This window comes from Cervus elaphus, chromosome 14, assembly GCF_910594005.1.
Source record: "Cervus elaphus chromosome 14, mCerEla1.1, whole genome shotgun sequence".
NCBI classification, from domain to species: domain Eukaryota; kingdom Metazoa; phylum Chordata; class Mammalia; order Artiodactyla; family Cervidae; genus Cervus; species Cervus elaphus.
The window spans coordinates 4,530,208-4,546,629 of record NC_057828.1 but is presented as its reverse complement, the minus strand read 5'-3'; the positions used below and the strand labels follow the sequence as shown (position 1 = coordinate 4,546,629).

General features: G+C 49.6%; 1 protein-coding gene across 17 annotated transcripts in view; it reads right to left on the bottom strand.

The window, feature by feature from the left end:
• PPFIA4 (PTPRF interacting protein alpha 4) overlaps positions 1–16,422 on the bottom strand; it is a 53,506-nt gene that overhangs the window by 33,487 nt on the left and 3,597 nt on the right. For 12 of the 17 annotated variants that reach the window (XR_006345117.1, XR_006345118.1, XM_043924695.1 and 9 more), the window contains 5 exons: positions 4,891–5,292; positions 1,479–1,580; positions 930–1,094; positions 508–582; positions 213–302 (listed from right to left, as the gene is read on the bottom strand). Coding sequence is in view for 15 of the 17 variants with exons in the window: in XM_043924695.1 (XP_043780630.1) it covers positions 213–302; positions 508–582; positions 930–1,094; positions 1,479–1,580; positions 4,891–5,124 (666 nt within the window). In the remaining 2 variants the exon portion in view is untranslated. Of the gene's footprint in view, positions 1–212; positions 303–507; positions 583–929; positions 1,095–1,478; positions 1,581–3,395; positions 4,721–4,890; positions 5,293–16,422 lie in introns of those variants that run through there. The other 5 variants (XM_043924707.1, XM_043924704.1, XM_043924699.1 and 2 more) reach the window with 4 other exon arrangements.

Here is a 16,422-nt window from a genome sequence, read left to right as displayed (position 1 = left end):
ATGCTTACCAGTGTACATACTGGGCACTAAAAGAAAAACCTGCAGATTTCTTTGCAGATGTGGTAAGGGGAAGAAGGAAATAGAGATGGTAACCTTGGAGAAAGCTCCAAATTTAATTCAAGCAGTCGCTCTACTGCATGAAGGCAGGGCAGGGCCCACACCCCCTGTCTGGGGTAAGACGCACCCCCTCTGTGCAGCTCCCCATGACCCACCTTCCACAGGCCTTTTGGTCCCAGCTCCACAGTCCCCTCTTCTTCGGCCACTCCATCCCGAACCCCTGCCCCCTGCTGTAGGGAAGACACCTGTAGGGCGCAGTCCCCAGGGCAGTGAGTCAAAGAGAAGAGAACCTTCTAGATCTTCCAAATCCCCCACCTCCCAGAGAGTGATGCCTCCTGTTAGCTAACAATCTCCAGCTAAGACAGGAGGGGAAAGTCTGATGGGGACCAGAGTTGGGAGCAGGTGTAACCCAGCCGTGGCTTCCAGATGAAAAGAGGGAAAGCAGCTTACCTGCTGGTGGGCACACGCCAGCTGCTCTTCCAAAGTGGTCACTCTCTCGAGGGCCGCCCGGAGCCGCTCTCGCACCTGCCCAAGGTAAGGGGAGGTGGAGAGAGAAACAGGGACCCTCTGGACTCAAGCTGGGGAAGCCGGGGCTTGGTCTGTCGTCACTGAGCATGAGGCAAAGAGAAAGACCTACCAAGAGGCAAATTTCTGAGACGGCACCTAATAGGAGGACCTGGAAATTGGACTAATGGTAGGAGTAAGCCAGTTAGGAAGCTAGAAGGCAGTTTTCCCTGAACACAGGATACAGAAATCTCAGAGAAGGGATGCATGGAGGCTCCAGGGAAGAGACTGGGGGTGGACTGGACTGTATTGTATTGTATCCATGGTTGCATTGGGGGTGGATGCAGGCTGTCGGCTAGCCTAGGTACCTTCTCATCCAGGGCCTTGTGGTGCTCAAACAGTGACTTGAGAGCCTTCAGCACCTCCACCTCGCTGGAAACCCCTGATGGTGATTGAGCCTGACGCTTCACCACAGTCATCCTCAGTGACCGCTCATGGCGGGACACCAGGCACTCCAGATGTTCCAGAAGCAACTGGCAGAGAGAAGGCAAGGGTGCAAGGAAGGACTGTGAGCCTACGCCCCAGGGGCTGTAAGCAGGGTCCACACAAACACCCAGCAAACCGAAGTCTTGCCGTGTGTACCACTGTTGGAATGCTGAAATACTCCCATGGGGGTAAATGGTCGCTGCCCCAACTGCAGACCTGCCGGAGCCTCTCTCTCAAGACCCTGACTTTCCCATGATCCCCTAACTAGAGGTGAAAAGCCTAGGACTGATGGTTGAACACACTGACTATCGTCCCAGAAGACAAGGCAAGAGGAGGTGAGGATGGGGCTGGATGTGCTGGCTATGCCTGCTCCCTCAGTCATATGCCCCCACCCCCCAAAGCACAAACACACACAAGGTCACCCCACTTACCCTTGTGTTATTCCGCTCTGCTTTCAGCTCTGATATCTCTTCCTCCCTCTCTAGAAGCTGCTCCCGACACATACTCAGCTCCCGGGTTAAGGTGGTAAATTCCTGTAAATCCCCAAGGCCCCTCAGTGCTTGAGGATCCACCACTTAAACAGTGTCCAGCACGCTCAAGTCAGTGAATGGTGGGATCCTGTCACTTGTCCCTTACTTCCACCAACTGTCCCCAGAAAAATCCCTACCCATCCACAAGTACTTAGTCGCTCAGTCATGTTTGACTCTTTGTGACCCCATGGACTGTAGCTCGCCAGGCTCCTCTGTCCCTGGGGATTCTCCAGGAAAGAAAACTGGAGAGGGTTGCCATGCCCTCCTCCAGGGGATCTTCCCAACCCAGGGACCAAAACCAGGTCTCTCGCGTTGCAGGTGGATTCTTTCCTGTCTGAGACACCAGAGAAGCCCAAGAATACTAGAGTGGGTAGCCTATCCCTTCTCCAGGGGATCTTCCTGATCCAGGAATCGAACTGGGGTCTCCTGCATTGCCAGTGAATTCTTTACCAGCTGAGCCACAGGGAAGTCCTATCCATCCATACTATTAGCATATATTTCTCCAGAGGGGAGAAGCATTCCAAGCACATGCAAGGGAATGCAGTTGGATATAACAGTGAGAAAGTCACCAAGTGTGCTCTGTGATTCCTTCCTCCTCCAGCCACCAATATAACCTGATTATGTCCTCCCTCCCATTTTGTATTTCTGTTTCTCCAACAATCCAGTGACATTTCCCTGTAGAAGTGGATGGAGGGGAGTTTCACTTCTGGCTTGCTGTTAGTGAAGTCCAAACAGAGACTGATGGATATTAAGGAAGGAAGAGAAGGGGGCTTTGAAGTGAGTGTTCTGGAGAGCTCTTTTCTACTCCCTTCCCAGAGTTTTGCAAGTTACAGGTAGCTAAAGAAATGAGATCACTGAAGGGCCCACCACACAGAGAAACAACAGAGTGTACAGATCTGCTCAATCAGCTATGTGGCTTCAGCTTTGACTTCTAGGATCCCAGCTTACTCCATCCTGGGGCCTGATGTCAGGGCATTTGTCCTGGCTTTGCTGAATGCCCATGGATAAAGTATCCCCATTGTCTTTTCCCACAATGATAGGCCCTGAGACACATTCTGAGATACATTCCACTCTCTCACACAGCACGGAATCACTACAGAAGGAAGAATTTCCAAGCAATCACTGTTTATCATTCCGTATCAGGCCAAGGGGACAAGAAACACAGGGAAGAGACAAGGGACACAGAGAGATGCCGGAGCCAAAGAGGCCTCGGATGCAGACCCTGCTCATAATTCCTGCCTTTCTCTCAAAGCCACGGCAACAGCGGTCAAGCAGCTCCCATCCCGGAGGCCAGGCCTGGCCTCATGCGGCTTCACTATCTAGCTCACACACGTGTGCATGCACACATTCTCCCACACACATACCTGAACACTCGACGGCATGCCCCCAGCCCATGCCATGGCACTACCAGCTCTCCCATCCTGTCCTCAGGCTCAGTCACTGCCTAGTCTTCCCACCCCAGGGTGCCTCCTACTTCCCTCCCCAGCTCTAACCCTCTGAACCACTGTTGCCAGGGTAACCTCCCAAAGCAATGTTGTCTTCACCATTAAATACAAACTTCTTATCCTGGTGCCAGCTTCTCTCTCGCAGTTCCTGTCCAAATACCCTAAGACCTCGTCAACCTGAGTAACCTGCTATTCTCAATCACTAGTAAAGTCCACACCTTTGCTCAGTGGGCTCCCTCTCCCTCCCGCCCAATCCTCTGTCAACACCTGATTTTTCCAAGTCCATCACAAAGGACACACTTCCTTGGGATCTTCCTAGTGGAAGGCTTTCTGCCTCTACTGAAAGCTGGAACAAAATATTGGGAGTGCCTACCATGTACCAGCTCCTGTGCTGGTCCCTGGAGGCACAGTAACAAGAAAGACATGATCCCTGTCTTCGTGAAGCTCCCAGTGCAGAGTTAAGATCAATTCTCAGCTCTACCCATTTGTGATCCTGGGCAAAATGCCGAACCTCTTTGAACCTGTAATCCGAAAGAGACAGTCGTCCCTCAAGGGCTGCCATGAAGATCAATGATCTGGCCCCTATTTGAACCACTGATATGATTTTAACAGTCCTCTGGAGCCCCTTTTCTGTTCCTCCACACTCTTCCTGTCGTTTGAGTTCTTGTCTATTTCCTTTTTAGTGTATGAGCTCCCTAGAGGCAGGTGGTTCCTTCATCCCAGGGTTTGTTCAGGGCTCCAAACACAGTGCCTGGAAAATCCCACGGGCAGAGGAGCCTGGTGGGCTGCAGTCCATGGGGTCGCGAAGAGTCGGACAAGACTGAGCGACTTCACTTTCATGCATTGGAGAAGGAAATGGCAGCCCACTCTGGTGTTCTTGCCTGGAGAATCCCAGGGACGGCGGAGCCTGGTGGGCTGCCATCTATGGGGTCGCACAGAGTCGGACACGACTGAAGAGACTTAGCAGCAGCAGCAGCAGCCAAACACAGTGAGGGTAGGATGGGCCCACCTCTCACCCCAGTTCCTCACCAGGGATCCATATTCCCATCTAGAAAGCATCGTAAGACTCTGCCCCGCAGACACTTCTGAAGCCTGGGCAGGAACCTTGCCCGCTCTGGCCCTTCTCCCCACGTGCGAGGGGCAGAGGAGCACTCCGGCTCCTCAGGGACGCCTCCTCCACCCCGGCGGCTCCCCTACAGGCAGGGCGGTCAGGAGCAATTCACCAATCTCCTCAAGGTTGAGTTTCATCCTTTGTATAATAGAGGTGATGGTGATAATAGCACCAAATTCACAGTTGTGAGAGTTATGTGAGGGAAACCCCATGCAAAGTGCTCAGCATACAGAGATACCATAAAGGGTGACTGTAATCGCTACTAGTTGTGCTGACGGAGGAGAATAAGAGAAGTGTCACAGTTCTGTCTATAATTGTCCATGGGATGCCTCTTGTTTCTCTCATCCGTGCAATGAGAGGTGAACTAGATTGTCTCTAAAGCTTCTCCCATCTTCGCTCTCTGTCGTCCCCACCCACCACTTCCAAGAACACACCCTGGTGAAGAGCAGCCAAGGGGAAGCGTCCTGCCCAGTACCGGCTGCCACCTGCTGGCTGCCTGGGCTCACTGCAGCTGGCCACTAAGGCGGGGTTTTCCTGCATCAAAGGCCATCCTTTTCTCCAGGTGAAGCCAGTTTCAGCCTGAGGTGCTTGGGAGAAACAGGGAAAGGCTTTATGAAACAAGGCGAAGGAGAGGAAATGCTCTGTGAGTTCCATCTGTTGAGATGCTCACAGATGCAGAGAGCTGAGGGCTCAGAAGCTGTGGCTCTGCTGGGCTGGGTGAGGGGAAGGGGAGGAGAGAGATGCTGGCAGGCCTTACCTGGGGGAGGGCAGAGTTAAGGTGGCGCTGGAGCTGGTCTCGCTCATGCAGGGCATCCTGGAGCCGGCTCTGTGTCGCCAGCAAAGTCTCCTGACTCTCCCGAAGGGACTCTAGCAACTTCTCCCGCTCATCCAGCATGTTCACCATCAGCTGCTCAAAGTTGGCGTCAGCACCGGCTTCGTGGGGAGGCCCCAGGGGGTCCCCCTCGTTGATTGTGGGCATGACTTCACACATGGTGGGCTGGGCAGGGGCAGGGGAGTGGCTTACAGGGGTGGCGCCTCCGGGGGTCTCAGTGAAAAGGTCTCACAGTGGGCAGGACCAGGTGAGTGAAGAGGTGGGCAGGGGCTTCTCCATGGCATCAGTTGCTCTCAGTCTGAAAGGGGCCTGGTGCCCAGAGCGCCCCTGTGAAATGGAGTGAGAGGGCCTGGTTTAAGCTCTCTGGGCTGGGGCTGGGTACCCTGTGTCCCCAGACAAGGAGGAAGCAGCCGAGTGTGGCCATGACAGGCAGAGCAAGCAGGGCTCAGAGGGGACCCTTCTCTAAGACTGAGCACTGGAGCCTGGCAGAGTCCCAGCTGGGTCCACTGACAACCATCGTTTCTGGAGGGCCGTGGTCTGTTGGAGAAGAGACTACTGTGAGAAGCAGCTGAGCAGAGAGGGGCACAGAGGAGGAAGCGTGGGTGAGGGCAGACAAGGCAAGAACCTGGACCAGAGTGTGGGGGAGTAGGGGAGCAGCCGGGCAGGCCCCTCCTCTGGGCTTTCTCACTCGGATGGTGCCTTCCTTAGTTCTCCCAAGAAGTGCACATGCCCGCTGCTGCAGCTTCTGCTGCCGGCGTTCTCCACCCCCAGCTGTCAGGAGGGCAGCTGCAGTGGGGTGGCTCCCCGCCCACATGGCTTGCTGGCCAAATATAGAAATGATGCAGTACATGGCAAGGGAGCAGCCAGAAAGTGGCCTGAGTCCTCCTGAGTGGGGCGGTGCTGGTGGGAGGAGGGGAAGCAGGGTCCCCACCCACCACAGGCTTCTCCTCCACATTCAGGCCAGGGTGAGCACAGAAGGGGTTAAACAGTTCTTAGTAGATATGAGTCCCATACAGAATAGACTACTGGGGTCACAGGAAACAGGGACAGAGTAGCTCTTACCCTGACCCCTGGTACAACATGGCTACCTGGCAAAGGCCCAGGCTGGACACTGGGGCAGGCAGAGAAACCTGACATGCTCCATGCCCATCATTCAGGGAAGAGTCTCTGGATCAAGTCATCCCCTGCTCCTGAACCCTGGCACACAGCAGGCTTTCACTCTGAACTCGTGAACTGCCAACTCTGGGCTGGAGCAGAGACGGAATGAAGTGAACAATCGGTGTCGGGGAGTGGGGAGGGTTACTCTCCTAAGGGCAGGGCTTCCAAGGGGGGCCTCTGCTCGTGTCTGGGAATCTTCTCCCTCCAAGTCATTGTCCAATGCTACCACTGTCAGAAGCCACCAGCTAGGGTGGTTAACATGTGCACAGCCTGGCAGTAACACCTTGAGTTTGGCACAGGGATGACCAGCGGTCAGAGCAAAGGAAAGGGAACTGAGGAAGGTGGCAAACAGCTGGGGATTTCCACCTGCCATCAGCTTCCAGTCTCCCTGCTCACTGCTGGAAGGCTACCACCTAATCAGTTTTCAGAGGAAGCTGTCTTCAAAGCTCCTGTTCTAGGAGAGATGGGGTGTGAGACAGCCAGCGTGGTGATAAGGACTCAGAGAAACCCCGTATGTGGTGCTTTCCTTCCTTCCCTGCCCCTTCTACATCTGGGTAACTCAAGAGACAGCTTCTTATCTACCCCTCTGGTGGCAGACTGGGAGGGTCAGGGAGAGGACAGACAGCATCTGGACCCAGTGTGAAGTGAAAAGTCAGACACTCTGTGGCAGGACTGAACCTAGCAGGAGAACCAAAAAAGGGCTGAGCCTCTTCTACCTGAATTTACCCTTATCCTCCCCCAGCCCCAGGAATGGAGGACAGCCAAGGTGATGCAGGGGAGAAACATGGGCCCAGAGATAAAAGTCAGAGCACCAGCTAGAGAACTCCCAAGTCCACAGCCACGGCCATTCCCAGAGGACCCAGCAGTTCAGGCAGAATGTGGGTGAACTACTACTATATGCACACACACGCCCACATATGTATGTACACTGGCAGACACAGGAATTCGGAGCCTTAGGACATACACATGTTCCCAGACACAGAAAATGGATACAAAATCTGACCCAGGGAGCCCTTCTCCAAACTGGAGAGCCACTGTAAAAGGCAGGATCCCACAAGGTTAAAAGTAGCACCCTGGTCTGCACCCTACGTTACCCCAATATCCCTGCTCCACAGAGTAGCTGGGAGCAGACAGCAGGAGCTGCTGCCCCAGTCCTGCCGGAGCAGTGGTCTCACTAATGCTAATAACAGCAATTCCTCGGACTCGCTCACCCTCCTCACCTGAAACGCTCTACTCCGTGAGATTTAAAGGCCACTGGCCCCACCATACCTCTCTAAGCTCATCAACAGCCAAGCCCTAATCCCTTCCCACTCTCCTGCCCCCACCCGAAGAAGAAGTGAGAAGCCGAAGAGAAGGCCAGTCTGGGGAAGGGGCCCTTGTGGCAAAGGCTGTCCTTTGGAGAAGGGCTCAGGAGCACGGGACTGAACCCAGCAGATCTCAGGCCGCCCACAATGTAACACACAGGAGGGAGCCCTGAGCTGCAGTCCTGCCACAGACCAGCTGCATGACCCTGGGCTTGTCTTGACTTACTGAGACCTCTGCTTTAAGACGGAACCCAAGACCCTTATTCAGTCCACCTCAGAGGGATGAGATCATCGATAAAGAGCCTGGGAAAGCAGAAAGCACCCCATGATTGTAGGGAGTATGAATTATGTTAGTAGTGGGCAAAGGTGGGCCTGGGGGTGGAGTTTTTATGGTTCCTTCTAGGAAAAGGGTTGAGAAATTCTCAGGAAGGGAACATAGGATCTCAGGCTGCCCACAGTGACGTGCTAGACATTTGCTCTGATTTGGCCTACCAAAATCCTCCCAGTCATCCTGGCAACTGAGAAGCTGACTTTGGTACCATCATCGCTTCCCCAGGCTCCTTCCAAACCAAGAGCCAGGTAGCCACTCCACCGCCCCTAGTGAAACAGCATCCCACAGAGCAGGCTGAAGATGCGCCCAGAGGTGCATGGCACGTGGATGCCCCTGAGATGGCTGTCCAGGGCTTCCTATGGCTGCCCCCACAGACTGCACTAGCGTGGTGAGCAGATGGGGCTCAAGAACAGCCCTGTCAGGACACCTGGCTCTTTCTGGTTCCATGGCCATCTTTAAATAGTGCAGTTATCATCTCAACCTAGCAGAAGCCTCAACTCCTGCACAATTTCTAAGTAACACTCACAGGTCAAAAGCTACCAGCCCCTAAAGCAGACATATGTGAGGAGCTGTGGTGGTGAGTGTGGGCAGGCTGTGACAACAGAGGAGTGCCCCCAACCGGGCTGATGTGTGTGTGTCAAGAGGGAGGGGTCAGATGAAAACCAGGCCTCTGCACTTATGAGTACAGGAGAGACTCTGAAACCTCTTTGGCTCCCTAAAAATCACCCCCATCTTTTCCTAACAAACAGGAGGGATGGGCACTTGGATGTGATGCTCTGGTTGACCACACAAACATACACAGGCTGGCTTCCCACCGCCCTACCAGATGGCAGGCCCCACCATGGTAAGATAGCTCAGCAAGGGCAAAACTACTGGCTTCCATAGAGGCCCAAGGGCCAGGGCAAAGCTTCCAGGAGCTGTGCCCAAGTGTAAGTGGGCCAGGAGCCAGGCAAAGAGGGAGCTTCAAGGTGAGAGCCCCTTCAGGATAAAGAGGTAAAAAAGGAAGGTCAGATACCACCCAACTGGAGGAAGGGTGAAGACCTGAGAAAATGGGGGACAGTCATCTAGGAAAACAGCAATAATTATGAAAGCAGCTATGATTTATTCAGAATTTACCATGTGCCAGACATTGTGGCGTCAGTTGACACATAGTAACTTTAATTCTCAAGTTCCTTGCAAGGAAGACAAAATTCTTCTCATTTCACAGATTTGAGAATTGAGACAAGTCATGCAATCAAGCCTATGTGGCTAGTAAGAAGAGCGAGGATTCAATCCCAGTCTGTCTGACTCCAAAGAGGAGTAGAGGATGGAGGAGGGGGAGTGGACACGACTCCTTCAGGCATCCTGTTTCTTCCAAGAAGCCAAGGTACTTGGGCCCCAGCCCCTTTCGCCCTTAGCCAGGAGATGGCAGCCTAAGGGTTCGCTTGCCTCATCCCTCCTCCACCAACCCTCCTCTAGCCTGAGCGAAGGCCTCTGCAAGCAGGCACCGTGGTCATGAGGTAGCCACATCCCCACTGGAAGTGACCTGTCTACCGAGTCTCATCCGCCACCTAAGCAAACCTCTCCCCCTTCCCCTGGCTGGCTCTATACTGAGCTGTAAGGAGACTGCCTGAGTTTCCCGCACCACTCCATATTCCCTATTCCCACAGGAACCAGAAAAGCAGACATTCTTCAGAGCCCTCAGCCTCCTCCCTCTGGGGCTTTCAGACACCATCCTCTCAGTGGAACGCAGTCCAGCTCCCCACCTCTCTTTCCCTCTCATGCAGAAGTCCATCCTACCCCCCTTGTTCCTCTTCCAATCCAGCTCAAAACCCCAAGAAGACTTGCCCCCACTCAGCCCCCTCTCCAAAGCCCCGTCAAGCCCCCTTTCCTTGCTACTCCTTGTCTCTGCTCACCGTGAAGCTCCCAGAGTCTACCTATTGCTCACGAGCTTCTAGCACCTCATCCGGCCTGCCTCAGTCTCCTTTCCATGTGAGTCTAAGGAACTTCTGATCACCCTTAAGCTCATCTTAAGCACCACGTCCCCCATGGAACCTTTCTGGTTCCCTCCACACATAAGATTGGCCCTTCTACTGACCCAGAACAGCTTTTCCCTCTGTTTGTGGCACATCAACTCAACTGAAGACTCTAGAGTGAGAACCATAACCTAATTGTCTTTGGATTCTACAACACTTACCGTGAGCCTGACATACACAGAGTTGAGTGGATACATGTGACAGAGTCATTCTAGGAAGTCCATTCCTGACCCATTTTAAAGAAGGGGAGTTCTAAAATAGAAAAAACTGACTCAAGGCCTAGAGCTAGGTTCATTTATCTTGCCCTCTAAAAAATTAAAACTTGTTTACAGCAAGATGGGGGCCACTCCTGCCTTAAAAGGCAGACTCTGGAGCAGGTTGATGGACTGGCTCCTCCACTGACCACTCATGTGACTCTGGAAAGATACCTAATCTCTCTGAGCCTTGGTTCTTCATCTGTGAAATGGGCATGATAATAGTATTCACCTCAGATAGCAGATGTGAGAATTACTAGAGTTCATTCACATACACAAAGTGCTGACATCAGTGTCCATCAAACACTCAGTAAGTGTTAATTCTTAGCATTTCAGGCTCCTGAAGCACCTTGAGGCTGAGCCCACTCTAAATACATTAAGAGAACTAAAAATCTGTATTAGCTAGAGGAAGCCTTCCCAGAGGAAAAAAAAAAAAACTTTTGGAAAATCTTTATTAATACTTTCTCACTGCTGGCCACAAATCCCTTCAAAAGCATCCAGTTCTCTGGGTCTCTAAAGGGCCAGCAATGAGACTTCCTCTCTCTGAGCTTCAGGTTCCCAAAACTGGGAAATAAGTCATAACATGTAACATGATCTAGTGATCTCACAGGTTGTTATGAGGGTCTAAGGAGTTAAGAGACATGAAACTGTTCTGAGAAGTATAAAATCCTACTCAAGCACAGGTTAGCACTGACTGCCACCTTAAGACACTCAACGTCTGAATGTTGGCATAGTCTGCTGACCCAGGAAGAGGCTGCTCTATTGGACAGGTTCCCCTGGGCCCATATGTGTGAAACCTGTCTCTCCAGCTGCTCCACAAGAGTTAGTTATAAGCCACCTCTTACTAAGACATGGCCGATTATTTGGGTAAGCAAATAACTTCCTGTCCAAATCAGGACAGTGAATGGAGGCACTGTTAACAACCGTACCAAGACACAGATATAAATGCCACTGCCCCAGGCATGTCGAACCATATAGTCACTCACATTCTCACCACCCAAGGAGGACTAATGGCAAAGGCTAGTGTGGAAAGGAGGACTGCAGGTTTCTGTACACCTCCAAAATAGTTCCACTCCTAAAATAACCAAAATTATAGCCATCACAGCTCTGTTTAAATTAAGCCAGGGATTTGCAAACTGGGCTTTTTCATAGAGTACCTTCAGGGCAGCCTGGCATGAGAGGAAAAAAAAAAAAAAAAAAAAAACCAGGAAAGAGGTAAGACAAACGCAAAGGGCTCTGAACTCTCTTTCCTTTCTTTAATCTCATCAACTCCAAATCGTGAATTTTACTGGATTTCTGATTAAGGTTTCATTTGTATAAAAGGGTTCCAAGTCTAACAAGAGGTTAGAAGATCTCTGTAAGTACTGTCTACAGAGACCTCTGCTAAAATAAACACACATTCTCTCAGAGAGGCAGCACATCAATGCAACAGAAAAAGAACCTGGGAATGCTACACAGGAGACACTGGGGGGCCACATTCTAAAGGTCTAATGGTGGTGCTTTAGTTGCTCAGTCGTGTCTGACTCTTTGCCACCCCATGGACGATAGCCCGCCACACTCCTCTGTCCATGGGATTTCCCAGGCAAGAATACTAGAGTGGATTGCCATTTTCTTCTCCAGGGGATCTTCCTGACCCAGGGATTGAACTCCGATCTCCTGCATTGCAGGTGGATTATTTGCTGACTGAGTCACTAGGGAAGCCCCAAATGCCTAAGAGAGATAATTTATTTACAAAAGTTAAGATAGGCTGCACCACTGAACATAGTGCCTGACTTTGGCTGAATTTACATCATAAGTACAGTAACCCTAACCATCTTCTGCTCATCAGAGCCACTGATTAACACATATATGTCCTCAGTCCACTCTGGTGGCTCAGTCAGTAAAGAAGTAGGGAGCTACCACATAGCACAAAACAACTGTCCGGGGGCTAATAAGGAATCAGAAGGCAGTACTGTCAGGTGCTGGGTGTGAAAGATCCAGAGTACACAGAGCTGCCCAGAGAAACGCAGGCACAATAAAAAGTGTGCATTGCAGGTGGCCACAAAAGTGTGTGTGGGGGCGGGAGTATGTGCAGATACAAAATAGAATATGGTGGGGGGAGGCATGTATATTCACACAACAGACTGTGTAAGTGTACAGTCACGAGAATTTGTGATGTCAATGTGTAATCTTGAAAGAGATATGTGCGTGTGTGTATGTGTGTGTATAAGGGTATGGTTATGATAATGGGGTCCTAAGTCCATGTGCATGACAGAACATGAGTGGGTATGTAAAAAGGTGAGACTGTGTGGGCGTGTGTGATCATGAGTATATGTCAGGGCTCATGACTGGTCATGAAAATACATGTGTGTGCAATCATGAGAATGCATCTGGGAGTCATGAAATTATGTATGTTAATAAGAGCATATGGCTGCCATGAGAGTTTTGCATGTGTGCATGATCATGAAAGCATATCGCTGATTATGAGAGAGTATAAGTATATATGTGGTCTTGAACTTCCGTGAGAATGTATGAGAGGGAAAGTAGGGAAGGATGAGTATAATAATGAAGGAATAAAAATTGTATTTGTTTATATGCTCTGCCCCAAACAAGGACCAAAATTTTAGGGTACTCCACAACTGGCCTAGTGTGAGTTCAAGTCAAGGAATTAGGCTCAGCCCATCGTTCTACTTACCACCAACCATCAGAGCTTCACTGCCTAGTCTCCCAAGCCCAGGGCATCAGAAATGGCAGTGGTCACCCCCTAAGTCTTCCAGAATGCTCACTCCTGAAGGAAGAGCCCAGGCCAAACTTCTTGCCTGACCTTCCTCTTAGCAGCTATCCTCTAAGCCAAACATAGGAAAATCCTCTTCCATTGAGTGGTGAGCGGGGGCTGTGTGGCACTGGAGTGGTGAGCGGCTGAGAGGAGATACCCCAAGTCCAAGGTAAGAGAAACCCCAGTAAGATGGTAGGCACTGACAGAAGGCATCAGAGGGCAGACAGACTGCAACCACAGTCACAGAAAACTAACCAATCTAATCACATGGACCACAGCCTTGTCTAACTCAGTGAAACTAAGCCAACCAAGACGGACGGGTCATGGTGGGGAGGTCTGACAGAATGTGGTCCACTGGAGAAGGGAATGGCAAACCATTCGGTATTCTTGCCTTGAGAACCCCATGAACAGTACGAAAAGGCAAAAAGATACGGCACTGAAAGATGAACTCCCCAGGTTGCTAAGTGCCCAATGTGCTACTGGAGATCAGTGGAGAAATAACTCCAGAAAGAATGAAGAGACAGAGCCAAAGCAAAAACAACACCCAATTGTGGATGTGACTGGTGATAGAAGCAAGGTTCGATGCTGTAAAGAGCAATATTGCATAGGAACCAGGAATGTTAGGTCCATGAATTAAGGCAAATTGGAAGTGGTCAAACAGGAGATGGTAAGAGTGGATGTCAGCATTTTAGGAATCAGTGAACTAAAACAGACTGGAATGGCTGAATTTAACTCAGATGACCATTATACCTACTACTGTGGGCAAGAATCCCTTAGAAGAAATGGAGTAGCCATCATAGTCAATGAAAGAGTCCGAAATGCAGTACTTGGATACAATCTCAAAAATGACAGAATGATCTCTGTTCCTTACCAATTCAATATCATGGTAATCTAAGTCTATGCCCTGACCAGTAATGCTGAAAGAGCTGAAGTTGAATAGTTCTATCAAGACTTAGAAGATCTTTTAGAACTAACACCCAAAAAAGATGTCCTTTTCATTATAGGGGACTGGAATGCAAAAGTAGGAAGTCAAGAAACACCTGGAATAACAGGCAAATTTGACCTTGGAGTACAGAATGAAGCAGGGCAAAGGCTAATAAGAGTTTTGCCAAGAGAATGCACTGGTCATAGCAAACACCCTCTTCTAACAACACAAGAGAAGACTCTACACATGGACATCACCAGATGGCCACCACCGAAATCAGGTTGATTATATTCTTTGAAGCCAAAGATGAAGAAGCTCTACACAGCAGCAAAAACAAGACCGGGAGCTGACTGTGGCTCAGATCATGAACTCCTTGTTGCCAAATTCAGACTTAAACTGAAGGAAGTAGGGAAAACCACTAGACCATTCAGGTATGACCTAAATCAAATCCCTTACAATTATACAGTGGAAGTGAGAAATGTATTTAAGGGACTAGATCTGATAGAGTGCCTGATGAACTATGGATGGAGGTTTGTGACCCTGTACAGGAGACAGGGATCAAGACCATCCCCAAAAAGAAGAAATGCAAAAAAGCAAAATGGTTGTCTGAGGAGGCCTTACAAATAGCTGTGAAAAGAAGAGAAGCAAAAAGCAAAGGAGAAAAGGAAAGATATACTCATTTAAATGCAGAGTTCCAAAGAATAGCAAGGAGAGACAAGAAAGCCTTCCTCAGTGATCAATGCAAAGAAATAGAGGAAAACAATAGAATGGGAAAGACTAGAGATCTTTTCACGAAAATTAGAGATACCAAGGGAACATTTCATGGAAGGATGGACTCATTAAAGGACAGAAATGGTATCGATCTAACAGAAGCAGAAGATATTAAGAAGAGGTGGCAAGAATACACAGAAGAACTGTACAAAAAAGATCTTCATGATCCAGATAATCACGATGGTGTGATCACTCACCTAGAGTCAGACATCCTGGGATGTGAAGTCAAGTGGGCCTTAGGAAGCAACACTATGAACAAAGCTAGTGGAGGTGATGGAATTGCAGTTCAGCTATTTCAAATCCTAAAAGATAATGTTGTGAAAGTGCTGTCCTCTATATGCCAGCAAATTTGGAAAACTCAGCAGTGGCCACAGGACTGGAAAAGGTCAGTTTTCATTCCAATCCCAAAGAAAGGCAATGCCATAGAATGCTCAAACTACCACACAATTGCACTCATCTCACATGCTAGTAAAGTAATGCTCAAAATTCTCCAAGCCCGGCTTCAGCAATACGTGAACCATGAACTTCCAGATGTTCAAGCTAGTTTTAGAATAGGCAGAGGAACCAGAGATCAAATTGCCAACATTCGCTGGATCATCAAAATAGCAAAAGAGTGCCAGAAAAACATCTATTTCTGCTTTATTGACTATGCCAAAACCTTTGACTGTGTGGATCACAATAAACTGTGGAAAATTCTGAAAGAGATGGAATACAAGACCACTTCACCTGCCTCTTGAGAAACCTGTATGCAGGTCAGGAAGCAACAGTCAGACTGGACATGGAACAACAGATTGGTTCCAAATAGGAAATGGAGTACGTCAAGGCTATATATTGTCACCCTGCTTATTTAACTTATATGCAGAGTACATCATGAGAAATGTTGGGCTGGATGAAGCACAAGCTGGAATCAAGATTGCCAGGAGAAATATCAATAACCTCAGATATGTAGATGACACTACCCTTATGGCAGAAAGTGAATAAGAACTAAAGAGCCTCTTGATGAAAGTGAGAGGAGAGTGAAAAAGTTGGCTTAAAGCTCAACATTCAGAAAACTAAGATCATGGCATCTGGTCCCATCACTTCATGGCAAAAAGATGGGGAGACAGTGGCTGATTTTATTTTTGGGGGCTCCAAAATCACTGCAGATAGTGACTTCAGCCATGAAATTGAAAGATGCTTACTCCTTGGAAGGAAAGTTATGACCAACTTAAACAGCATATTAAAAAGCAGAGACATTACTTTGCCAACAATGGTCTGTCTAGTCAAGGCTATTGTTTTTCCAGTAGTCATGTACGGATATGAGAGTTGGACTTAAAGAAAGCTGAGCACTGAAGAATTGATGCTTTTGAACTATGGTGATGGAGAAGACTCTTGAGAGTCCCTTTGACTGCAAGGAGCTCCAACCAGTCCATCCTAAAGGAGATCAGTCCTGAGTGTTCACTGGAAGGACTGATGTTGAAGCTGAAACTCTGATACTTTGGCCACCTGATGCGAAGAGCTGACTCATTGGAAAAGACCCTGATGCTGGGAAAGATTGAAGGTGGGTGGTGAAGGTGATGACAGAGGATGTGATGGTTGGATGGCATCACTGACTCAGTGGACATGAGTTTGGGTAACTCCAGGACTTGGTGATGGACAGGGAGGCCTGGTGTGCTGCAGTTCATGGGGTCGCAAAGAGCCAGACACAACTGAGCAACTGAACTGAAGACTCTCTATCATCCAGTGCCCATGCCTACCTCCACTCCTGCCCCTACCTGGAATTGTAGGTTCCTATTTGAAAGGTTCTCTGAGGCCATGCAGGCCAATCACCCATGCTGGGAGTGAGTTCCTTCCACAATATCCCTGACAGCTCGGTCTTTCTTTGATTATCCTTCAGGAATAAAGAACTCACTACTAAATGAGGAAGCCCTCATTGTCCTAAGGAAGCTTTTTGTTAAACTGAAT